Here is a 27,033-nt window from a genome sequence, read left to right as displayed (position 1 = left end):
TTTCTTCAAGGATTTTGCTTTATAGCATGGAAAGTAAAAGTATGACTATGTATGGCAAAAGGATTGAAAATAAAAAGAGAGCACTTGGTCCACATTTTTTCCTTCAGGCTTTCAAATCAAAGGTGTAAATGAAATTGCCAGATAATTGTCATAATTATCATCTGCATTTGTGGACACCTGTAATCCATCATGCAGGAAGACTAGGCCAGGAGGAATTGCATAAGGTTTAACAGAGTTAAGAGTGTGAAGTTGTGCTGTGACAATGATAATTCCCAAACAGCAAGCAGGCTGTGGTACAACTGGCAGAGGTGTTGTGTGTAAAAGAAGCTGGGGGTGCTGCTGGATGGCAGACTGAACAATGTGCCCTTGTGTCAATGAAGTCAAATCGATTCTCTGGTATTGGTAGGAGATGTGCTAGGGTGCTGTGTCTGGTTTGTCCCCTGATTTCAAGAGAGATGTTGATGAAAAATTGGAGAAGGTCAAGCAGGTATCCACCAGGATGATTTGCATGTTAGAAGGATGATTAACATGTTAGAGAACTCAACATTTGGAGAAAGTTCAAGAAAATTGTTTAGGTTGGAAAAGACATCTTCAAGTCCAGCTGTTAACCCAGCTCTGTCAAGTCCGCCTGAAATGATGTTCCTAAGTGCCACATCCACACATCTTGTAAATCTCTCCAGGGATGGTGATTCTACCACTACCCCAGGCAGCCTGTTCCAGTGCTTGACAGCCTTTCCAGAGAAGAACTTTTTCTAATATCTGATCTAAACCTCCCTTTGTGCATCTTGAGACCATTTTCTCTTGTTATTTGTGAGAAATGCCCAACCCACACATTGTTGTAGAGAGCAAGGCAGCCTTCCTGAGCCTTCTTTTCTTGAGGCTAAACATGCCCGGCTCCCTCAGGCAATGCTCATAATACTTGTGCTCCCGACCCTTCACCAGCTTCGCTGCCTTTGTGTGTACATGGTCCAGCACCTCACTGGAGAGAGAGAGACAGCTTGGAGAGGTTTCGTCAGTCATCCAGTACATAGAAGATAGAGAAGCTGTGAAAGACAAGCTGTTTTCTGCTCAAAGGGATGAATAGTGAGAGCAGAAATTTCATCTCAGCGTAGGGAAAAGGAAATCTTGGAGTAAGTTTCTGAAAAGCATGGTGGAATCTCCCTCATTTTTAAGGCTCATCTTGGCAGCACCATAGCTTACTTAATCTAAAGCCGTGTTAAAACCTAGTGAAATAAGGTGCAAGAGAAGGTTGGAGACTAGATAATTTCCCAATATCTTTTCCTGCCTGGACTACTCCATGACGCTCTGGTCACAACTTTTTCATCAGGCTTGGCTCTGGACAGAGATAGCAAGATTGTAGATCCGGCAGTAGCAAACTGTGTAAATAAGTGTGGTTACAATTACTGACAGGTACTTGATGGGATATTTTTTTATATAAATACTATATTTTTAGTTTTTAAAGCTGAACCAGTAAAGAAAATAAAACTTTCATTGCTTTTATGTTTTTGTTCTTTTTAATGTTACGTGAAAGAAAATATGTACTGATATCGAAGACAGCTAAAAATGCAAGTTTGATGCAGTCAGAATTAAAATATCAAATTATTTAAATATTGAGCTAAAAGGAATAATGTATTTATATTATTAAAATTATATATAATATATGTATATATATCTGTGTTGTAGTGCTATATTATGACAATCTAGCAGAAGCAAATCTGAAGGCTGCAGGTGTTTCACAGGCCTATTTGCTTTGCTTGCCAGGTAGTTGAAATTAAGCAGTACTTGGTTCAACTGGCCATATAGCACATGCTGCCTCTCAGGCAGGGGGCAGAGCAAAGACAGTTGAGGTACTATATTAGTAAAGCTTGCAGAAATCATAAACATAGAAGAAGCAAGTGTTCTACAGGAAGAAAAGCTGTGGGAAGAGCTGTACGGCAGATCTCTTGAGGCAGACGTTGCCACAAAGAAGAGGTATGTACACTATGGGGATTTGGGCTTTTTAGTGTGATTCTGAAATAAGATAACTTGATGATGAACTGATGTCTCCAGTGCCCTGCATGCTCTTTTCAGTTGTGTATGATTTGATTCTGCATAGTGTTCAGCTGTTTTGTATATTTTTGTGTCATCTGCAGTATTTGCATTAGATGCAGAGTAGTCAGGTGAGGTGGTGATATATATTTGCATCTGCACATTGCAGAAGATGTTGGAGGAAACAGATGTGTTGTAGAAAACTGAATGTGCCTCTTACCTTTCTTTACCTCCTTTACTGCACCTCTCAGCACAGAGTCTGAGGCAGAATCACAAATACCTTGCTGTTTATAAAGATCTGGGCTATAGACCTGGATGCACTGCATTTCCATCTGATTTGCATGTGATCTTTTCAGGAGTCTTCAGTTCATGGCAGACAATCCTTCATAAAGTTGTGTTGTTACTGAAGAGCAAAGGAGGAGAGAGAAAAAAAGGAATTTTACAGTACTAGACATATAGGCCTATGTCTAGGGGTTTTTAGCAGCTTTTGGTGGTGGCCTGAGCAGAAACCATTTCCCTAGAGTTTTCCAGTTTTTCTCTCTTTCTTCTCTGGCACTCTGGAAGATTACTTTGGTGTCTCTCATAAGAGAAGACTCTATTAATAGTCTTCAAGTTTTTCTCTGTTCAGAGGCATATTTCTCTCCCAACTGACTCATGGGATTTCTTGAGAAAAGACAATAAAAAAAAAAAAAAAATTCTGGCTTTGTCCTGCAACTGCTTACTATGTGCAGAGATGAGGCTGTTGAGAGTCAGTCTTCTCCACTCCATCTTTCAAGTCAAAATCCTGTTTAAACCAGCAATACAAAGTACAAGCATCTAAATCTCATCCAAACACAGTTTTTTTATAAACTATCACACGGCAATTTCAGTTACGTTATGAAGTAATGTTCTACCAAGTCCTCATAACTCCTTGTAGTGTACACTGCCTGGAAAACCTTATTCTGTAAATAAGGAGCATAAACAAATAGGCACACAACTGTTTTCCAAATTGCTTTATTGTCTCTTTTTTTGGTTTTTGTTGGTTTTTTTTTTTTTTTTTTTTTTTTTTTACTTTCCTTATCAGCTGAGATATAGGCCCATTAAATAATGGAAAGGAAATCACCCACTAATTATAGCATTATTGTATATTACATGGACTTTTCCTGATGCTTCAATTGCGGGATGTTAGTTCTTCATAAACATTAATTCTTTGGAATTTCCCTCACATCTGCTGTTTGTGAAGGATTTCTTTCAACTTTTTAGAGGAAGGTGATGGTGAAGGCATCTTGAAATTAATGTCTTATTCATCAGTGTCCATTCATTTCAGGTGCTGAGATTAGGAAAGCTAAAGAAGGTTCTTTTTATTTCTTAAAGCAGGAATCCAGGCTGAATTTCCTGCCCAGGAAATGAGAAATATACAAAGAGGTTATCTGCAAACATTTTATCTTTCAGGCGTTGGGTACAAGTCACCTGCATATTTCTTCTCTGAATAGGATTCTCTGGGCAGTATTCTCCCTCCCTACTGCTGGGTCACTTTTTCTGTCCGCAGAGTTGATGGCCTGATTCATTAGGTAATTGTCTGTTTAGGTCAACAGAAGTAGGGTCCTGTATACCTAATAATTGATAGTTTGCATATTTAAGAAAGTACTGTATTGTGATGTTGTGAATTAGCCACAGTAGGTGGGCAAGTCCTTCTCTGGCTGCACCTTCAGTGTCCAAACAGTGGATGGGGCAAAGAACTGGAAAGGTAAAAGTGAGAAATCTCATGGATTGAGATAAAGACAATTTTGTAGAAGTAAAAGCTGTACACACCAACAAAGTAGAACAAGGAATTGCAAATACTCAGCCATCCTCAGGAAAGCACAGCTTCATTGCATGTAATGGTAACTTGGGAAGACAAACACCATCATTCCACACATTCCCAGTTTCTTCTTTTCCAAGTTTTTATTGCTGTGTGTCATCATGTGGTTAGTTGGTCTCAGCTGTCCTGGCTGTGTCCCCTCCCAGCTTCTTGTGCACCCCTGACTGCCTGCTGGTAGGGCAGCACATGGAAGCCAGGGGAGCCCTTGAATGCTGAGTGAACACTGCTCAGAGTGTTAATGATGCTGTTTTCAGCACAAATCCAAACCCTGCAAGCTACTATGAAGAAAACTGACTCTCCTGCTTGTGTTAATATGCATATTCTTATGAAGGTATTTTTCAGCATTTCAAGGAAGTTAAACCAAAATCATTAAAATCTTAATATGTGGAGTTGGGTTGACTCCGCTTGGTGTAATGAGTTGTTGACACATCCTGCTAATGCACATGGCTCCTGGTCATCCGTTGTTTGAATTTATGGGGTAAATAAAGCTGGAAGGTGGTTGCTGTGCTACTATATCAAACGTTAGAGCAGACTGCTGTTGTGTACTTTATTAGCAAGTTCTACCATCATTTGGTAGTGTACACAGATCTACTGAGATGCAGGGGCTTAAGGATTGTTGCCAGTTTCTTTGTATTTTAAGTGGTTACTTCTGCCCTTCTATCATTTATTAATCCCTTCCTGTGCATCTTTCCTCTGCCTTTTGCAGTGGTATGGAACATGCTCTGGACAACTAGGTAAAGTTTCTTGAAATTCTGGTAAGACTTAGTAAGTCTGTGCTAAATGCGTGAGAAAGGCCATTTTAACTTCAACAGAGCAGGACAGGCTTTAAGGGTAGTTAATGGCAAGAAGTACATACTACTAAGCTGGTCCTCTGATCCTAAATTTCTGATCTCAAACATAGAAATCCTGTCTTTAACATGGAGGTGCTGTAGCTGCTCATTAACATCATCAGAACCGACCACAAGATGCTGTCTCTGAATCTTCTTATACTAGAGGTAGACATTTTCAAAACCATTTAATCTGAAGCAGACTGGAAATAACAGCCTTTCAGAGCTGGGTTGGGTAAACCAATAAGCACTTAAAAATACATTCTTTTAAGTGAGGGAAAGTGATGTACAGCCTTAATTGATGCAGTTAGTGATGCCATGTGTAGTGCCCTTAAAGTGGGAAAAGAAAATCCAATTAGAGAGAAAATACTGCTAAGATAAATTATTGGGTTTTTTGCTTTATTGAGACAATACCAACTAGGGACTTGAGGCAAACTGTGACCCAGTCATCTCTTTACAGAAGAATTGGGTCTTAATCCGTCATCAGCCACATTATACAGATCTAACCCATACTTGTTCCTAGCTTGCTTGGGATGCCAGTTTACAAAGAATAGGACTCTCATACTATTATATTTTAATAAAGGAGTGCAGTACAAAGAAGCATTCTGATAACACCTCGTCGTTGTATCCAGATAAGCCTGAAGGACTCGTGCTTTTTGAAGATAATTGTATGGTTTTTTTCTTATTTCTGTCTTGTTAATGCTACAGTAATTTATAGCTTTTCTGTGGAGTATTTGTCATATTGACTTAGCTTCAGGTATTGCTAATTTAGAGCAAAATATTTTTTTTGTCACTCTTATGTCTGCATTTGCACAATGAAGAGTATTTTAAGTATGCTGAAACCTGCGTATGTGTACTATGTGTATGGATATGATATGGTGTCATATGGTATCAGTTTGGTTTAAAAAAATACAACTTATGCCATCACAAGGTCTGTAGTCCAAGCTTCTAATACCACTTTACGGGCAACAATATGAAATATGCGTATGTTCTCTTATGTGTGTGTTTTTAAAAAATTAATTTTTTGACCATTGGTTTTGAGTCTGCCAGTTTCTGTAATGACATAAGCAGGGGTATAATGAAAATGCAGCCTTATTGGCTCATGTGAAACCATGAAAGAATAATATCTGTGTCAAATTATTTTTAAGTATTGCAGCGGATGGAGTTAAAGAGGCACAGAATGTGTATAAGATACTTTGTGTCAGAATATGTAAGTTTTCATGCATAAACAAGATACATACAAGTAAATATACCTAAACTTATTTGCTGTAACTATTTCTTCAGTTGAAATAGTAACTTGTGCTTTAGGAAGTTACTAAGCACAAGTTAGTAAGCACAAGTTACATGTGTAACTTGTATGTAGCTTTATGTAGCTGTATGTAGCTAATAAAAAATAACTCCATAGAGGCCCTTTCAAAAGACTAATCTAAATAATTGTCTGAATAACACATTTAAGAACATAAAAAATTTAAGCATAACACATTTAAAGTCTGTATTTATTGCAAGAAACTTGATGGCGTTTAGGAATTATGTTAAGTGGTCAGTATATACAGTTGAAGATCTGGGATTTGAAATTAATAACTAGAATAAACTGCAATTTGAAATGAATGCCTACAATTCCTGCTTTGCCTATATGGAACCATTCAGAATTTCATAATTTTCCATTGTTTATTTTTATACCATCAGTAGTGGATTTGGCACCTCTCTGTCAAAGAACAGAAATCCAACTCTCTCAAGTAATTTATTCTCTTAGTTAATTAAACAGGTATCACTGAGGGATTCCAAAACATCCTGTATTCACAGAAACAATGCATAACGTGCTGTGTACTTGTTCCATCCTCATTATGATATCAAGTCCTGCCTCCAGTGGCTGCTGTAACAGTTTTTTACATTGTCAAAAAGAATTGTAAATTCTGCCTCACAAAGCTAAATTCAGATTTATTTACTCTGGTGCTTTCAGCTTTGCAGTTGAACTGTTATCTACTCAGTGACAGGGTCTTCATCTAATAAAGGCAGAAGAATGGTATCCCTGGCAGAGATAAGAATGGCAAAGATTCCTGGTCTCTGCACTGATTTATCTGATCAGGGGGTGGGGTCTCACTTTCCAAGGTAAATCTTTTAATTTAGATTTTATGTTTCTTCCCTTGGCTAACAACAAATATTTGAGGACCTGTTTGTATTTTCTTAACTGCATTAACTTACTTATACCAAATTATGAATTTTTGAATGTTGTATAGGGAGAAACACTCAATTTCATATGACTAGAGTAATTTTAATCTGGGTTATTACAAAACACTATCATTGTCATTTTTTAGCATGTTGAATAATTTAAACTGAAATGACTTTCTTTTCTATATGCTTTACTAGAATATGCTGCAATTTATTAGAATATACTACTATGTAGAATATAGTGGGTTTGTGTTGCAAATGTACAAACAAGATGGACAAGATTTTGTATTTGGTAGTCTTTTTTCTATGACTGCTTGGAAGCATCTGAGGAAAATATTTAATACCATCCATATCTGTGAATCAACCTTTGAATCACAGATATTTACATAATAATATTAATAATAATTAAGAATTATTAATATTTACATTGACAACATTATAGGTTAGAAAATGCACAAAAAATCTCAGTGGTTTTGCTGTTGTTTTTGTAATTGCTTTTATGAGTGGTCACTGAAGGGTTGGACAAAAGATGCACATTTTAACGGAATCATGTCATAATTTATGAAGTACTCAGTATAAACAGACCTTTCCTTTCCAACTCATTTGAAGTTATGTCTTATAAAGACTCTTGTCAAGTGCATTGCTGTTTCCCATCAGCTTTGTCTGAACAACCTTTACAAAGGAAGGTGTCAAAATCTGCCATAGTTCCTACTTGTAAAATGGATTATTGGATTTTCTAGACCCACAAGTTTAAAAGACCAAATCACAACAATCCTTCAGACCCTCTCCTTAGTTAATAACTAACACCTCCTTAAATTGCTGTATTTAATATACAATATACAAGTGCTCCTTTAATATACAAGAAAATGTCTAATAGGTTTTGTCTATGTAGAATAGAGAACTAGTCTTTATTATGCTAAGTTGTTGGGTTTTTTGTGCTGTCTATGGAATGAACTACTGTTACTTAATCATTTTGGCGTTCCTTCTTGCAGGTCTAAGTGTTAGGGATCCAATAGTACAGTTGGTGAATCCTGTTACTGTTTTGACAAGTTACAATAGAGTTCATACAAGCTCATCAATGATGAAGTACATGAGGGAGAAGAATAAAACAAGTTGGTAATGACTGACACATGAAACAAAGAACCAAAAAAAGATTAAGGGAATAAGAGTTCAATGCTCTGAAGTCTTTTTATTGGGAAGGAAGAAGCAATTGTGATTTGGTAGTTCACTCCCTTGGTGTCAGACTCAAGATGAAAGAGTTTGTGGATTTGAATGTCTGGTTTGCCTTCTCTTCAGAAGGAGAAATTTGGAAATAGATTTTGTATGTAAAGTCTTGTCTTGAATACACCGAGATTTGTTCTGTAGCTGGACAAATGTAGCTTTATATTTTAATACATTTACAATACAAATGCATTTCAATACCAGTAATGTATTGTGGAAATCACAGTGGCTTAAAATTGTGTGCTTCATGTACCTTTACTAAAACAAAACTATGTAGTATAGTAATGACAACAAAGTGGAGTTATTGAGGAAGAAAATCCATAAAGATTGTGGAAGTTCAGTTGATTGTCTTTTGTTTTTCTTGTATCTTCTGTTTTTGACTTGCAGGTGTTGCACTTCTGTAAAAGGCTTATTGATTATGATGATACATAGAATCATGAAGGGAGTAGTTTTGATTAGGTAGAAGTACTTTAAGGATTAGTGAGAGATATTGTTCATTCTTGTGAACTTGAATCTTTACCCAAACTTGGTCAGACTTTGGGCTTATAATAATAAGAATATTTTTTGATGATGTAAACAGTAGAAGACAAGAGCTGTTGAAGGACAATTCAGTAAATTTGTTCATTTCCAACTCTTGTTCTTTTTTAGGTCGTCCTTTGAATATTAATCTACAGTTACCTCAGTATTTCAGAGTTTGTTCATAGTTTGGGTAAATGATGGCTCAGCCCCAGCAAGGAGGTCCAGATGAAAAAGAGAAGACCACTGCATTAAAGGGTATGAGTCTTTCTTGCCTTTTTTTACGTATATTGACATTTCAGAAATTATTGTTTAGGAAAGGAAAATAATATGACATGATTATAAGTTAGAGCTTGGGAATTACAATACTAGAAGAGACTCTTAGTCTACCTGTGATGCTGCTTATTGTCTAACAGTGTGTCCATTTATCAGTATTTTCGTAAGATGGTATAAAACATAATGATATATGGTAAGGAGTAACAGAGTAAACTATTCATTGCTTTTTAAAATGTTCATAATTGTCCTTTTAGAAAGTTGACTGACTTTTATGTTCTTAGTTTTCAGAAGTTTTGATTTAATTTGCGTGATGCTTTTGTTTTTAAAAGCATATTACAGCTTTTAAAAAGCTCTCGGACTAGAGTGCTAAAAGGGAAAAGGCTTTCAGGACATTGATATCCATATTGGTTTAATAAAGTTTCCATTGTATGTTTTAAAAAATAAACACATCTAAATGACTTAGGGGTAAAAATAATTTACATAAATAGCATATTTTAGATAGTGGCATTCAGCTTTGGAAGTACAGGAAGTTGGTAAGACCTACAAGTAAACTAACCAAACCTTGATTTAAAGTGTTTGCATCGCACAGTTGTATTCTAAACTGTCTTTCAAAGGAGAAAAAATAACAGTTTGCCACTCAAGTGTACATCCTGGATTTCTATCAAAGCATTATTAGAAAGCAGTGTTCCATTACATGTGATGATAGATGGCATTTCTTCAGTTGCAACTGAGTTTTTGTGAAGTATTTGGTGAAAACCATGTAGTGCTTTTATAATACTTTGTGCCAATTCTGTCCAATTAGTATCTTTTGAGGAAGCTATAGTTCAGCTTTGGAAGTAAACTCCCATTTTATACATGGCATTAATTTAATTATCTTTAAGGATTAGTGCTAATGATGTGATTGAGTGATTTTCCATTTAGCTATAGAAAGTCTCCTGCAGATCACTCAGTTTTCAACTCTGTTGAACTATTTCAAATTGAGTTAGAAAGTCCAAGACCTTAGGTAAGAATGGTAGATCAGATTTGGAAAGATTTGCCAAGCTGTAAGACACTTTAGATAATTTTAATTTGAAAAGTTGCACAAGAAGAAAGTGAACATGTCAGTGGTTTCAGCTCAGAACAGGTGCAGTTCTCCTTAGTGACTGATGAAAGCTGTAAGTCATGACAAGCTGTACCTATTGTGAATAAGCATAATATACCTCATATACTATGGTCCTTGATACTCAGGAGATTGATTTTTTTGGTTTTTTGTTTTTTTTTTTTGTATAGTAAGTGACACTTCTGTGTAAATACATCTCAAAATAGATCATGGTAAGATGGTATGGAAACTCAAGTGAAATTAAATTCTAGGGATGCAGTGTCACTGGAGTCTCCTCACCAAGGAGAGAAAGATGTGCTAAAGACTTGCTACCTTGATCTTGTTAAAGTACAAAGGAAGAAAGGACACATTTTTTACATCTTGTTGTGGGAGACTTTGGCAAAATTCTTTTCTTTTTCCAAATCATTTGGTTGAGAACCAAGGGAGCTTCTGCAGAACTTCCAAAGGACAGTGTACAAGAGCAAACACGTTATTGCTTGCATGAATTGGATTTCAGGGGACTTGCTGTTAAACAGATGTGATGTAAAAGTGAGCTGTGGCTGACAAAGACAGATTTAGAATCATCCAATCAGTATCTGGTGTTATGTAGACATTTAGATGCTACAGAGATATTGAGAAGCCATAATACTTGTTGGAGAGATGTTGAATTTCAACAACCATACCAGATGGCTTTTGGTCCTCCAGCTTTGCCCAGTGGAATCACTCAGAAGGAAGAGCTGGTGACAGTCATGGATGCTGGAATAAATGTAAAGTGAAGAGTTGTAGAAGTGCAGGTCAAGGAACTCTCAAGAATGTTAAAGATAATTTTCAGTACATTTTAAACAGTAGAAATTCCAAAGTGTTGAATGTATCAATCCTAAGTTTAGATAATGTGGGTAGCCTACTGGCAGCAAGACCAAGCAAAAATAGTGGTACAAAATATAAAAATAATCATTTTAAGTAATACAAAGATGGAAACATAGTTAATGCTGAATGAAACTTAAAGAAAATTAGTCTTTTCAAACAATTTTCTTTTTCTTGAGCTACAGTGTTGGATAATAATAAAGGTAAAAATCCATATACTTAGAACATCAGGAATACTTAATGTATTTCCTTGGTAAAACACAGTATCTTGATTTATGAAATAATTATAGTTCAAGTCAGTTTAGCACTCTGGAACAGAATGTTTGTGTGGTCTTCAATTTCATCTAATGAACAAGTAGGAAAATGTATTTTGGTGAAATCCTGCTGAATTGTTTCTTGTTTTTTTTTTTTTTAATTAATAATCAGAAAATATGTTAGACACATAGCACTGCATTGTGTGGGTGATATGCATGGAGAAGAGATCATTGTACACTATTACCTGTGTAGCAGTAATTGTTTGGTAGATGCAAAGATGTCTCCACAAGTCTGCCTCTGCTTAAATGTAAATCCTTAAATCTAGGGTAAAGAATGTAGATTATGCTAATTTTAGTGTACTTGCATTGGTGACTGTATGTAGGCTGTACCAGGCCATACAGTCCTAATCTGAAAAGCATGTGTATGCCATGGCTTGCTGTAAAGTGGATGGAAGTTTCTCTACCTTGAGGGCTGTTAAAGGGGGTGGCTGAGCGAAGGATTTAGGCCTAACAGTCTGGGTATCAAAGGAGGGGCTGAAGATTGGTGTGGTCACACATCTGGTGAATGTCAGTGAGATGATGTCCTCAGATAATCTGAACTCCTCAAGAAGGCCTTTAAGATGCTATCAATTATTTGAAACTGAAGCTAGAGAACTTAATGTTAAAACCATGATGCATACCTCAGAGACTTACTTTCTAACATTGAGGTAATGAATCATTGAAACAAATCGCTAAGTCTTTGGTGGCTTCCCTTTCCTCTGGACATTTTTAGATTAACATAGAGATAAATAGGTAGGTAAATAAATAAGTAAATAAATGAGTATGTATACAGGAAGTGAAGTCCAGCTTTTGAACCTTGAACAGGATTTCCATAACAGTGTCCTGTGTTTAGTAATACTGGGATATTCTTCTGTCTGTAAGATCTACAAATATCAGCAAATGCATGTTTTTAGTTTTACAAATGAAATAAAAGACACAGCATGCGTTATGTATTTTTTCTTTTCCTTTTTTTAGATTTATTGTCTAGAATAGACTTGGATGAACTAATGAAAAAAGATGAGCCACCATTTGAATTTCCTGATACTTTGGAAGGATTTGAGTACATTTTTAATGAAAGTAAGTCATACGTGCTTTGTAAAGACCAAATGTAGAATAATGTTGAGCAGTTATCAGAAGTTGAGTTATACCTTATAAGTCCCTATTAAAATTTCATACTTTCCTGTTAGGATTGAAATTTTAAACTTTAGTGCTGATAGACTTGTAAATCTGAGGCCTGTTTTTTATTTCATACAATTATCACAAAAATCCCTCATTTCATACAATGTTGTGGAGTTGTACTGGGCCTACTTTTATGACTTCTTGTTTTCTGTTACAAAAATGTTGTTGATACAAAAATTCTGAAAGTAATTTCTGTAGCATTTCAAAATCAGAATTAAAGACTGGTCACTCATTTAAGGAATGTTTTATTTCCTGATAAATTTTCATTTCCACAGAAGAAGTTGTTTTTTAGATAATAATTTGTCCCAGCTATTCCATTAATACCAATTGGAAAACACCTATGTATGTTGATAGAAGAATAAGCAATATGATAGACTGTCTCTTCTGGTATGGAACATAATTTTACATTGCAGCCAAGTGTGTTGACAACTGCAAGCAAGTACTTCCAGCTAGCTCAGTCTCTGTGTTAAATGACTTAGTATTTATAATTTCCAGTGCATACATTTTAAAATCCAGGTGAGAAACAAACTTCTGAACTAAAGTAATACCAGACTGCAAGAAGTGACTCTTTCAAGATTGTTTAAAACCTGTAGAACAAATGGGAATGTTTACAATTTTACTTCTTTGCAGTGCCTGCTCTGTGAACAGAGGAACTTTAGTTTCTAAATCTGCCTGTTTCACATCTTCCACTTTTAAAGGAAAAAAAAGAGCTTTCCTTTAAATGATAGTCATTTATGCAACACTTAGCTTTTTAATACCCTGATGGCTTTCACAGGTAGGTACTTAGAGACTAAAAGTGTCATGAAAGTGATGCTCTTTCTTTGATGGAAGGAGTTCAGCTCTGTCACTTTTCAGCTCCTTATTTTTAGATCCGCACAGTGTCTGTCTTCCGTATTGACTTCAGAGTTAATGGTTCATATGTGGCTGATAAAAAGGGCTGAAATTTAAATTTTGGGGAATGAATTATTTTACTGAATATTCCATTACTAAACCTCACAGCCTGAGTGACTTCCATAGAATGGGGGAAAACCTATTACATATGCTAAGGGTCAGCAAAGCAAAAAAGTCACCATTTTGCTTTTATATATTTAATTCAAATGTTCAGTCATGTATTTTTATGTCTTAATCATGCTTCTTTTTATGGTGGAAAAGTACAGAAGTTTTTTGTTAGATTATTTAAATCTGAATGAGGCAGGGGTTCCAGAAAGTCAAAACGAAAAATACAGCAGATATTTGTTACTTGTGGCAAGAGTCAGTTCATGTTCATGAATGCCATATTTGAAGAGTATGTATCTGAGAAGAAGCAGCTGAAAGTAACGTTATTATGACAAATATGAGAAGGAGGATGTTTGAACCCAACACAGGGGTAGGAAACTGTGGAGAAATACTTCCGTGGTATCTAGTACATGAGGTAAGGCAGGTCTGGAAAAAAGTTAAATCAGCAGATAAGCATAACTACTAGACGTCAGATAACATAACATAGACATAAGATCTTAAACATTTTATTTAAAGCATCTGGAATCAAAGTGTAAAAGTTCTGTAAATACATGAACCAAGTAATTTTTTTCTATCCAAGAGGAAACAATACAGAGGAACCTTTGTTTCAGCTTTGAGAGTTTACTGGCACGTATCACTGTTTCACTGATATACTGCAGTTTTCTGTCATAACTTGTGTTTTGTCTGATAGGCTGAAACATTGTTGGTAAAATATTTTTTCTTGTAGTTGGCTTCCTACTGGTTGCCTTTTTATTATTATCATTGTTTTAACACAGTCCATGACTTCGCAAGTGGTTGTGTTTGGCGTTAACTTTGGCTATAAACAAGGTCAACTACAGGAAGTTACAATGAGAGCAAAAGTAGCATGTAGTTTTGCTCTGAACAAGCATTCTGCTTTATTCTACTGTTGTAGTCTCAGTGAACCCTAAATCTAGGAGGTCTTACTTGATTTCATCTTGGGGTTAAGATATTTTCCCTAACTGCAGACATGGTTCTTTTCAGATTAGCTTAGAAAGTTGTTAAGCTTGAAGATAAATATTTCCCTTACTACCAGGTTCCAGCTCCCTTTTGTATTTGCATTTCTTTATAATGCAGTTAGTTTTGAATTAGAAGATTTGTAGTTACAATTCAATCACCTGCAGATCAAATATTAACTGCTAATGTTTACATTTCACTGTTAATTCATAGCAGTTGAGATGTAAATATGTCTTGTGAAGTACTCTGGCATTTGATATCTGTGTGAAATTTCACTGTCATAATTTCTGTTTAGTGTAATCTAGCAGTGTATACAATAAAATGGGAGTGCAATTTTTTATGCTACAATTGTTTTCTGTTAAAAAGCCTATAACCAAAAATGAGGAGGAATTCATAATGGCTGGATTTTTAGATGTAGACTTCATTTAAAATTTTCAGCAATTGAGTGTGTCTTACTTTTAATGAAGTATATTAACTATAATGATTTTGTTTCTTTTACAGAAGGGCAATTAAGACACATTAAAACTGGGGAGCCATTTGTTTTTAATTATCGTGAAGATTTGCATAGATGGAACCAAAAGCGCTATGAAGCCCTCGGAGAGGTACATAATTTGTGTGGGTGCATGCATGTATGTATATATCCCTCTGTGTAGCATTTAAATATATGCACACATTTAGTATATGTGCGCGTATATATGTGTATATGTGTACATATAAAGGTGTGTATGTGGATGTATATGTGGGTATGTATATATGTGTGTGTGTTCATGTGCTATGGATTTTGTTCTGTTTCTCTGTAGATGCAATATTTTTGCATACATTAATAAAGTTTTAGTGAGGTTCCAGTCATTTAATATAAAGTATTTCAGGATTTACTGCATATTAATGCTCTAACAGTAATTTCTATTGTTTGCTATATAGCTTATGTGGTGATTTAGATTACTGTTTGACTTTAGTATATCTTCATAATAGAATATCATCTACCTATGTAAGTCAGATTACACAGTACAGTATTTTCTTTAACCTTAGTCACCTCATGGATTAAAAAGCTGCGACAATTTTCTTTTTGGCTGAAGATAAATGCATTGGTTGATTTTCTCATGTTACCAGGAGATACCAAGAACCAAATAAAACAGAAATCTGAAGATTAATTGCTTCATTATCTGTTGGTGTATTTGGATGCTACTGGTACTTTCTAGGCAGTTCAGCCCCCCATAACTACCTGCTCACTCCTCACTGTGGAATAGGGGAGAGAATCAGAAGGGTAAAAATGAAAAATTCACAGGCTGAGTTACAGTTTAATAGGTAAAATAAAAGCTATGCACACAATAAGAAATCAATTCACTTCTTTACATCAGCGGGCAGATATATAGCCATTTGCAGGAAAGCAGGGCTTGTTTGTGCATAATGGTGCCTTAGGAAGAAAAGTGCCTTATCCGTACAATCCTGGAATGGGTTTAGGTTGAAAGGGGCCTTAAATGTCATCTAGTTCCAACCCCCTGCCATAGGCAGGGACACCTTCTACTACATGAGGGTACTTGAAGCCCTGACCTTGAAGGCTGACAGGGCTGGGGCATCCCCAGCTTCTCTGGGCAGTCTTCCAGCGCCTCAGCACCCTCACAGTCAAGAATTTCCTCCTAACATCTAATCTAAAGCTACCTGCTTTTGCTAGGTTTGAAGCTATTGCCCTTTGTCCTATCACTCCATGTTCTTGTCAGCAGTCCCTCTCCAGCTCTTTTGAGCCCCTTTACTGGAAGCTGCTGTAATGCCTCTCTGGTGATGTCTGTTCTCTGGGTTGAGCAGCCCAAAGTCACTCAGCCTGGTTCATGGGAGAGGTGTTCCAGCCCTCTGGGGATGCTCCTTGCTTGCTTGCTCAGCTTTTCTCAGCCTGGGCTCTCTGCTGTAGCTGCCCAGCTGTTTGTCCTGCCAGAGCTTTGTTGCCAGGGATTGATGAAGCTTGCTTTTTACCCTATTCTCATCATTCTTGCCAAGAACTGTGGCAGGGAGTAGAAAGTGAGTGGGGCTACTGCAGGTGCTTCTCACATGTTTCGCTTGGTATACTTTTCCAAATAAGGGGTAGTGCTGTGTCTTGATACACGCTTCTTCTGAGAGAAAATACTGTTGCATGGCCTGTGTGTATGGATGTTTTTGTGTGTCTGCACTGTTCAAATATTTCCATTTTCCAAATGAGTGAGTTGGACAAGACATGACTCTAAAGATCAGTGTGGGCTTCCTGTGTCACCACACTTTCCTATGCATATTTGGAAATACATGGCGGATTTTGCATTCTGTGCATCTGAAAAGTATGTGTACTTCAACCCACAGTAGTATGAAAAGCTTTTTGTGACTTTTTTTTTGGTGCACTTTTTCTGGGACCAGGCATCTTGTATGTGTGATCTGTGTTGTACATTTTCCTTAGTTATAGTCATTCTCCATGTTCCAGTTTGAATGATCTTTTAAAATGCACTTTGTTTATATTGGTCGGTAAAGATCAAGGAAGGCTTAAGGTCAGATATCTGACAGGGAATTGTTCTAAGTTGTCTGCTTTGTGTTTTTAGAGAAAAAACTCCCTAATATGTCTTTCAGTCTTTTTCTACTAGGTGCTCAGTACCACATAATTGTTTGAACAAGCCACAGATTTATAGTTGCTCCATTGTCTGGTTTTGATGTAGTTATTTGGGAACACAGGAGGTGCTGTTCCTTGGTAATTATTCACATAAATAAAATCTTGTTTTGTGCCATAAATTAGTGGGTCACTGATGCAAACGTTGAATAATACTGGAGTGGTGTATCACCCTCTGATAAGCTGTTTTGTAGTCTAAGGTGAAGATGTGTTTAGCAAACTGTGGTAGCTTAAGAAGCAGTCACTCAAATGATTTGTAAAGTGATGTAGTAAAATCTGGCCTTAGGCCTTTGCTTTGAAACATCATCCTTTGGTTGTAGGAGTTCTTTAATGTGCATTTAGGGTTCAGTTATGTAGCTTGCCATCCAGTGAGATAATGAAGTAGCTATATTTGTATCACTGAACAAAATTGTTTTATGTATTCAGTGTTTCCATTGTTAGTTCAGTCATTGCATGCTGGTTTTCTAATTTTTAAAGAATATGTATATCTTGCACAAGAAAGCTTTTTTTTACTGTGCATATACATAATATACATACATATATATATATATATATATATATATATATATATATATTTGTTTGTTGTGGAGTGTTTTTAATGTGTTTTATTGATTTTAAGAAGTGAGTGTGCTCCCTGGCCTTATAATACCAGCATCATTCTCTCTTTTCTGAGCATTAATAAATTTCAATTTGGTTATCCATGGGGTTTTTTTGCTGATAAAAATCATGAATACACTGTCTGTGATGTTCTGTCATTTTTCTGATTGTGTGGAAATTGGTTCTTCAAAAATCAAAATGGTTTCCATACATCTCCTCTCCTTATATCTTTTTTTTTTCTTCATTCACTGATCAGTTATTTCAGGCACACAATTTTTTCCTGCAGCCTTTTGATATGTGTTGTTAATAGACAATTTAGTGAACTGTTAATAATTTTGTGATTCTGGTTCAGTCATTGCTATTGTGGCATTGAATTTTGTAGAGAGCCTCTCCATTTGCTTTTTAAAAATTAAAATGGCAGCAGAAGTGCATAGAACATAGTGTTGCAGCTGCTTCGAACTGATGATTAATCTTTGTGGCAAGTTTGAAGTATGATTGAGAAAAATTTTGTGCAACAGTTTAGTTATTGCAGGCTTTTGCTGACTTTCTGCTTTCATACTCATGTAATATCCAGAGTATCCTAGCATCAGAAGGTAGATATTGTCTGTTGCTTTGCATGTATCTTACAGCCTAAAGGCAGTTATAATTTGTTGATTACTTGGAGGCCATTGAACACTGGCATTAATATTTTTGAGAGTGCCTTCACTGATGAAGAGACTTTTATGTGTGCTGACAGTTTACTTCTCTACCAATGTCTTGGAAAATTCAAAGAGGATTTGTAAATATGTAGATTATAATGTGGACATTAACATAAATATCTCTGCTGTGATCCTATTCAAGTTAATGCCATGTCTTGCAGTTGCAGCCGTTCTGACCTGCAAAAGGATCTACCTGCCTGTAGGCAGGTAGTAGCAAAAGAATTGAGATGGTTTTTTGCTTTCACCGTAGTATAATATTTTGTATTTATGTAGAACAGATACGTTAAACAAAGAAATGGAACACTTAAATCAGAAATTCCTGGTGTCATGTATGATAAGATACAGTTAATTTTATGTCATCAAAGAAGTCTTCTTCCACTAAATAAACTGCTTTAAAGTATGTCACAAGTGTTAGATCCAGCTCATCACAAAGTAGATTGCCATCAAGGTTAATATTTGATTAGTGTGCGTGTGATAAGTATGTAAAATTATGACCTTGACACCCATAATTCAGATGGCTGGGAGTAAAATTGGATTTTTATTTCCAGATCTCCTTTAAGTTAAAGAACAGCTTGGTCTCAACATGATTTAAAAAATAAGTGTTCACCTGCTACTAATTTCCTCCTTGGTTGCAAAGATCATTATTTGTTTTTGATGACTGAGAGGCTATTTACATAGCACAAATGAAAGCATAGAGCAGCAGAAGAGGACATGTAAGTTAATGAAGAAGGAAGCATTAAGTAGTCTGCATTTGAAAGAGTAGCTTCTTGCATGAATAACCCAAAATCTGATGATAGGCTGCACGTGCACCTGATAGTACTTAAGGTCCAATCTTGCAGCCAAAGCTCATGTGAATAAACTCAATAGGTCTGATCTTATGAATAAGGGCTTCAGGATCAAGTTTCAAATAAAATGTGCAGATTATTAGTAGAAATCCTTACACTCTTAGTTTCAGTTTCTTTGCAATTTGTCATTGAACATTCCAGATTTTCTCTGGCTAGCAACACTTTGATATAAAGTACATGCTTCACACTATGATCGAGCAAAATTGCATGTGTACCTCAACTTCTTAAAACAGATTTGCTCTTACTTATTTAGTATTTAGAAAAACTCTTACTGAGTCAATGAAATAAATTTATAGTGATGTAATGTATTGTTGGATTAATGAACATTTGCCTTTGTGGAATGCCTGCTTGGCTTGGCCTGTTGAAGAGGTTTTGCTGTTCAGAGATGAGATACCAAATACTTAACGGGTGTCTGTGAATTGAATTTTTTCAGTGTCTTGTTCTACGGCCAAATAAGGATGAACTTCCATGGAGGTAGTAAAAAGGTTTTCTAAAACTCCTGTTTCAGAGGGAGAGTGAAAGCATCTAATTCAAATATCTCCCCTGTCCTGATTTCTGAAAGCGGTTAATTTCTGGTTTGTGTGATCTCCTCTGATAGTGCTGTTTCTCTGCAAGTTATGCCCCATTTTGGTGGTTTAGGAGTGGTACTCTTCAATTCAGTCGTTCCACTGAGGCACTCCAAACCATGTGCTGCTTCCTTCCTTCCCCCTCCCTCTCTTCCCCTGTGATAGGATGGAGAGCACTGGGGGCAAAAAAAGTAAATATGATGGGTTGATATAAGAACAATTTGCTGGAAACAGCAGTGAGATAAGAAAATCAGCAGAAACAGCAAAAATATTAATATCAAAGAGTGTGCAAAAGCAAAAGAGTGATTTCCATGCAAAAGGCTCACCATGGAGGTCTGATCCATGCAGCCAGGCTCCGTTGCTCCAGAAGTGAGCCCTTCCCTGTTTGTGGGAGGTGCAGAATAATCTTGGGGTCCTAGCTATGCCCCTGCTCTGCTGTGCAAATGAGCCCTGTCCTGATCAGAATCAGGGCCCCCATCTACTAATGAACATTGCAGAAGTCTTTTTGCTTTGGCAAAATTTTACAGTGGAATCAATGTCACAAAAAATATTTACAATTGCACCTCTCCTTGAGCTACACATCACATTTCCCCATCCATCTATATTACCCATGAAATGCACTCAGGTCCTTCAACAAAAACAATCCCACTGATGGGTTTGCCTTTGTTGGAGGCCAACTAATCCAAACTGTCACCCCTAACAGATTCCTCATATGCACAATGTAACTCTGTCCCTTCTGTGGTATGTAGGGGTTTTCATTGGGCAGGGCCAGCTAGATTGGAGCCTGTAGTGTTAACTAACCAGGTAGTCTTCAAATAAATGTAGATCCCCGTGTTTGAAGTTTCCACCACCCATTGCTTTCAATGTGGTTTTAATAGTCCATTGCATCATTCAACCACCAGAGGCTGGTGCATGACAGGGAACGTGATACCCACTCAATCACTCAATATTGTGATCTCTGGGCATGTGGTCTATGAGGCTATTTTTGGAACCAGTCTCATTGTACTGATGCCTTTTCCTGGTCTTAAAAAATTGAGAGCCAGACACACTTGATGGATAAGGGGTTTTTACCTCGGTAGTTTAATAAGAATGCTGTGGTGCACCATTTCATCAAGGTGGGATGTGCCGCAAAGCACACACGCTATAGATAGCGTATACAATTTATAGACTTTACTAATTAGCATACCTAACAAATATGTCCCAATGGAAGGCCTGGATGAATGGCATGGTATTCCCCCATTCTAGGAATTCCCCCCTGGATGGGCCAAGTTTCTAGTTTGCAGGATATGTTCTAGAGAAAACCTTTGTTTCCCAGATAGTGTAGGGTTTTCCAGCCTCCTCCTATAACGCCTCTACGATGTTTGGTCTCCTGGCCTAACAAAATACTAGGGCTATGTTAAGTTACCAGACATAAGGAATTACAAGTATGCGTGCTAAAAATACTGAGCATACTTGAAGGTTATATAAGAGGTATATAAAAGAAAAGGCAAAACATCAGTACAACTCCATTTTTTCTGGGGTGCCATGTTGCCATAGGATTTGCTTTCTGAGGCCCAAGCTATCATTCCAGCTCCCTGTGAGGCACAGGGTTAGGGTGAGGGCAATGTAATTATTAACCTGCCAAACCTTCCGCTATTTGTATTTCAGCCATCATCCACCACGCCACAGGGGCTGTACCTGCTTGGTCTGCTTGATCACAGTGCATGTTTCACAGATATGGATCAGCTGGGAAATGGTGTCCATCGTTAAATCCACCCCATAGTTAAGCCACAAGCTCATCTGTATTGTTACATCTCTTCCCTGCTGGCCTGAGGCATCATGGGCCCACCAACCAGCAATAATTCACCCTTATGCTGCCAGTCAAGATCCACCTGAGGCACTTTAATTGGCAGCCCAATTCACCTGTCCATTCTTGCAATGCTCTTCAGTATCCTGACTCCTGTGTGCATGTATTGCATACATTAAATGCCTTTACAGCCAGCTTCTCTACCTGAGTAGTGATGTCTTGCCACAATTCTTCAGCCCAGATGGGTTTACCTCTGTCCTGCCAGTTGGTCTTTTTCCATTGGTCCAGCCACCCATGCAGTGCATTTTCTGCCATCCACAAGTCAGTGCAGAGGTGCAGCACTGGCCCTTTCTCTCATTCAGCGATATCTAAAGCCAGCTGGATGGCTTTCAGCTCTGTGACCTGACCTGATGCACCTTGTCCCTCTGTAGCTTCTGTGACTCACCATGTACAGCTGCTTTCAGTTTTCAGTGAAGAGATCATATTCCTTTTGATTTTCTGGCAGCTTATTATATGATGGGGCCTCATCAGCATATGTAACTTCCTCCTCCTCTTCTAATGATAATCCACATTTTTTCCTTCACGCTGAGTCATGATCCCTGGGCACTGGCATTTGCTGTTTAAGCTTTCTGTGTGATGAGAGTTATCCAATTACTCCACATAGTATTGGTGGCATGTTGTGTGGACGGGACTTTGCCTTTGAACATTCTGCCCAGCACTGGCAGTCAGGGTGCCAGGAGGAGCTGAGCTTCGGTGCTCATCACTTCTGAAGCAGCTCAAGGCCCTTCATAAGCTGCCAGAATCTTTTCCAGTTGTAATGTAGTGGGCCTCAGATCCTTTGTATCCCCAACTCCAGAACCCCAGCGGTTCATCCTCCTCATCTCTGGTACTTTTCCAGAGATACCAGGAAGGATCATTCTCCCTGACTGTAGTGTAGACCATGTTTTTCACATCCTCTCCTCTTCTTACTGCCTCTAGAACTACTGCATGAAAAATCTCCTGTTTGATTTGTTAAAAAGCTTGCCATTTAGGACACCACTTAAAATCATCCTTCCTCCAGATCACATGCTAGAGAGGGCTCACAATCTGACTGTAATCTGCAATATGCATCCTCCAAAAACCCACAGCATCTATTCTTAGCCTGTGTTTCCTTCTTGATGGTTGGCAGGGACATAGCTGCTACTTGGTAGACCATGTCCATTCAAGTTCAATGGTGTCCATCTTGCCATTTTACTCCCAAAAAAAAAAATTCCTGGACAGATCCCTTGATCTTACTTTTCTTCACAGCAAAAGCAACCTTCAGAAGGATTTGGATTATGTTCTCCTCTTTCTCACAAACTTTCTCTGCTATGTTCCCCAGCAATGTGGTGATGTCATCAATGTAGATGTTCTGGAGTCTCACCCTTTTCCAGTGCAGTCTGGGTCTGTCCAAGGTAAATAGTGGGCCTGGGTTTCCAACCCTTGCACATCCAGTTCCAGGTGTACTTTATCCCTTTCTAGATAGCAGCAAACTGTGGCCTGCACTCATGGCTAAACATACGGAGAAAAACACATTTGCAATGTCAGTGGTGGCACCATTTTGGTGCCTTGACTCCATACTGAAGTTCCAGCACACCTGGCACAGCAGTGTTCGGTGGTGGTGTGACTTTTTTCAGGCCATGATAGTCCACTGTCAGTCTCCACTGCACTTACACACTGGCCATATGGGACTACTAAAGGGTGAGTGAGCCTTGCTGGCCACTCACCAGAGTGGTTCTCCAGAGCCCATCTCATGGCTGGGGTTCACAGTCCTGGCTGACGTGCTGCTATCAATGGTGCACTCCTTTGGTAGTGGTTGGTATGTGCTGTTCTTCAACCCTTAGCAGTCCCATAGCAGAAGGATCCTTTGAGAGAACAGGCAAGGTACTTAGCTGTCTGACTTTCTCTGTCTCCACAGCAGCTCTCCCAAAAGCCTACCAATGGCCTTTTGGGGTCCTTGAAATACCCTCTATTACAACCTGCCCTTGAAGGTGAGGGTAATGCAGGTTCTTGCTGATAGACCCTCTTAGGACAGATTTGAGTGAAATGACAGAGACATCAGTGTCTATAAGTATATATAAGTAAGTTTATTTTAGAACAGTTTTGTTGTAATGAAAAGCAGATATGTAGCTGATTTAGTTATTATTGTCTTGGTTTAAGATAATTTAAGAGGGACACTTAAAATAAGGTACTTAAGCAATAAGGGGAAATTAGTATGAGTAGATGTAAGTGGAAAAAATATAACAGTTTATTGAAGAAATTGAATAGTGACAGGCAAAAAATTAACAGCTGTTTTTTGGTTTGGTTTGGTTTTTTTAAATATAGAATAACAGCAGTAGTATTATGATTTACATGTAAAATGTTCACTAGGTAGCTGGATCTGACCCCTTGGCAGCCATGGTACCCTAACCAGAAGAGACCCCTTCTCCCAGCAGGAGAGTCCCCTTCTGATGGCACAGCAATGATGTGAGCTGGTATAGAATAAAGCCTGGGTCCCAGCCATGCCCCTTCCAGGCTACTGCAAAAATGTTCTGTTCTTGCCAAAAATAACCTCTGTTCTTGCCAGACCAGGACACCCATCTACTAATCAATATTGCAGAAGGTTTTTTGCTTTAACAAAATTTTGATGTGGAGTCAATGCCACAAAAAACATTTATGGCTGCAATGTTTGGACAGAAGTATAAAGGTAGGCAGATGAGAGAGATAGCCAGGATCTTTAAAATATGTGAAGGTGTGATCTCATTTCTTACTACATAGAGAAGAATCTATGTGGAACAGAGAATCTTGAGTATACCAGCTGAAGGAAGAGCCTGAATGAGCCATATCACTTTATGGACAGCAAAGGCAGTTATAAATGCAGTACTTTAGGAATCCATGCCCTATGTGTTATAGGGCTTTTTTTCATACTAGTTCGATTATTTTCAATTTTTGCTAGGTAAGTGTGAAATAGAAAAATGGCAAAGAAGACTTTAAACAAATCAGGTAAAACAATTAAAATTGGGGCATAATACGGAATTTCTCTCTAATAGTAGTTCCTAAGCTCTAAGTAATATGTTTCTAGAAAGTTCCAGTCTTTTCCCATTTTTGAATCAATGTTTCTGATAACAGAGAAAGAGGCAGCTGAAAAAAATTTAAATTAAATATGTGTACAGTCTTTGTAATTTTCTGAAGATGTGAGCTTTTAACAGTTCGTTAATTTTCGGCATTTCTTTTTTCTGAGTGAAGTAAATGGACAGCTAGGATTCAGGACTACTTAACAGTACCTACGGAAATTTAAATATGAATCTTCATTACATGCAGTATATTCATTTGCATATGCTAAATCAGCTTTCAAAATCTGGTGTTTGTGAAGACTTTTTAGTGGCATGATTATGTCAGATGTGCTTCAGTGAACTCTTCTAGTTTGCAGGCAGCAATTGGCAGTACGTTGGTTCATCAGAGTAACATGACAGTTCTCGAAAGGTTCAGAGATAGTTTTATAATTATTGTTAGCATGATTTTTGAAAGAAATGATGAGCATCTCATAAACCCAGATGGGAGTTTGTTACGTTGTTGATAAATGTGTTTTACATTTTTAAATTGATAAACAGTGAAAAGCGGAAAAGATACAATAAGGCAGATGGTTGTTTATAAAGCACTTGTAAGTTGCTGCAATTCAAAGAATGGTACTAATTGTTAAAAAGAAGACAAAAATTGGAATAGGGGGAGTGTTTCAATGAGTTCATCATAAGCTTTTTAAAAATAAAACCTTCAGCAGCTTTAGTTCAATTAGAACCACCCTTGCCATTCTAGTTTACATGCAAAGGTTTATGCTCTCAGTTCTTAACTTTTGTACCCGCCATTTTCATGTAGCTGAAATTAAAGCTACAGCTAATCTACCTGTATGTATCCATTTCTTTCTTTTTCTTTTTTGTGGCTTGAAAAAAACCACAAAATTTATTGCACAGCAGAATGAAGTTGAATTATCACTGAACTTATTGTTTCCATAAAAAAGAATGAGCAAACTCCAAAATCAAGCAGACATTTTACAACAAGGAAGTAAAATGGTAGCTAGTTGACTTGTTTTTTGTTCAAGGAGTGGTGAAGAAAATGTTTTTTGACAACTATGTGACCAAAATAAATACATATTTAAGTAGTGCTTAGGCAGAACACTAGTCAGTATGTGTGATGAAACAAGTTGGTGCACCTTTCTCTTGTGAATGTTTAGGTCGACTTTCCATTAGTGATCTTAAAAGTCTCCATGAAAGATGAAGTATTTTCCTTTGTTTTCAGCATGAGTTTTTTGAAAAACAGATATGTAGATTTACTGCCTTGATCAAGCATCTCTTATAAAATATGTTTATTTTCAATTGCAGAACTCCGGAAGAGTTTGTTCTTTCACAGGATTTTCAGCTTTTGCATGATAAAGACATCTATGCTTTAGATATCTATAGATATCTATAGATAACTATACATTTAATTTCTCTGGGGATATTTTTATTAACACTTAGCAGAGCACTGATATTGTCAGGGAAGCTGTATCAGTTGTGTCAGTCTTGAAATAATTTGTTGAGTTGCTGGTCAGCAACTAGTTATATCAGGCTGGTCAGCTAAAAAAATGCAGAGTGCCTTCAAGCAGGAACATCCTAACTCTTATAATAGCTACAGGTCTATCTGCCTGCTCTAGTGATGCAGCTTCTGGGTGTAAAGGAGATCCTAGATGAAACTCACTCTGGTGAAGTGCAAGAGGTAACCATGGGTAGATGGAGCTAGACTTACAGTATGACTGTGAAGCTGACTTCTAGGGGAGAAAATGTTGCTGATTTTCAAGTTTTATAAGGTGGTCATATGTAATGATTCACTTAAGTTTTGTGAAGTTTGTATGAAAACTTTAGAAGAAGCAGCTCAAATCTTCTGTAGCTGTTACCTTAACCTCTGGGAGGATACTGAATGTCAAGACTGTACAGTCAGAATGTGACATAGACCAAGAGAAGAAAGAACAACTGTTTTAATGTCTTGCTCCATAGTTAAATCCAAAAGAATTAATTGCTCTAGGCAATGTTGGCCTACTTTTATGCCACTTCAGGATAATATTTAAGCTCTGTGAAAAGTTTGAAAGCTCTTCATATGCAACTGTGTTCTTTCCATTTTTGGTACCAAACAGCTGTGCTTTCTACATGCTGTCAGGTTTTGACCTTAGCTTTAATTATGGGAAAAGTAGTTTCAAGCTCCTGCTCTGAGACTATTTAAAAACTGCATGTCTCAACACCTAGCTCTAAAACTCTACAGGGAATTTGTAGGTTTGATCAGGACTGTGTTCTTATGTAGCTTTCAGTATGTGTTCTTTAGAATAGTGCTTTCTAACCTGAGGGTAAGCACACAAGAGAAAGCAACTAGGAAAGCAAACCCAGGACTACTTAGCAATCCATGTCTTTACTAGAAAAATGTGTAAAGGTCTGCACACTTCAGGTTCAAAAATACTTAGGTCTTTAAGAAATCAGAATAAGCTCATCCTTCAGTGAGAGTTTGTTTCCTTTACAGTGTATCTGCTTTAAATATCAAAGCTGTGCCTTTTTTAGGTGCTCCTGTTGGTATGGATCCTGCCACCTCTTCCCAAATTCCTCTGTTATTCAGTTCAGTGGGAAAAACCTGGTTGTGT

At 37.3% G+C, this 27,033-nt stretch overlaps 1 protein-coding gene across 2 annotated transcripts in view; it reads left to right on the top strand.

Moving 5' to 3' along the window:
- Positions 1-27,033, top strand: part of FAM172A (family with sequence similarity 172 member A) — a 254,890-nt gene that overhangs the window by 13,523 nt on the left and 214,334 nt on the right. For both annotated transcript variants that reach the window (XM_058823809.1, XM_058823810.1), the window contains exons 2-4: positions 8,734-8,859; positions 12,088-12,189; positions 14,764-14,864. In XM_058823809.1, coding sequence (XP_058679792.1) covers positions 8,799-8,859; positions 12,088-12,189; positions 14,764-14,864 — 264 coding nt within the window. In that variant the 5' untranslated portion in view covers positions 8,734-8,798. The remainder of the gene's footprint in view (positions 1-8,733; positions 8,860-12,087; positions 12,190-14,763; positions 14,865-27,033) is intronic.

Source organism: Ammospiza caudacuta, chromosome Z (assembly GCF_027887145.1).
Source record: "Ammospiza caudacuta isolate bAmmCau1 chromosome Z, bAmmCau1.pri, whole genome shotgun sequence".
Classification (NCBI taxonomy): domain Eukaryota; kingdom Metazoa; phylum Chordata; class Aves; order Passeriformes; family Passerellidae; genus Ammospiza; species Ammospiza caudacuta.
Note: the sequence above shows the minus strand (reverse complement) of the source record. Positions and strands in the feature narration are given on the sequence as shown.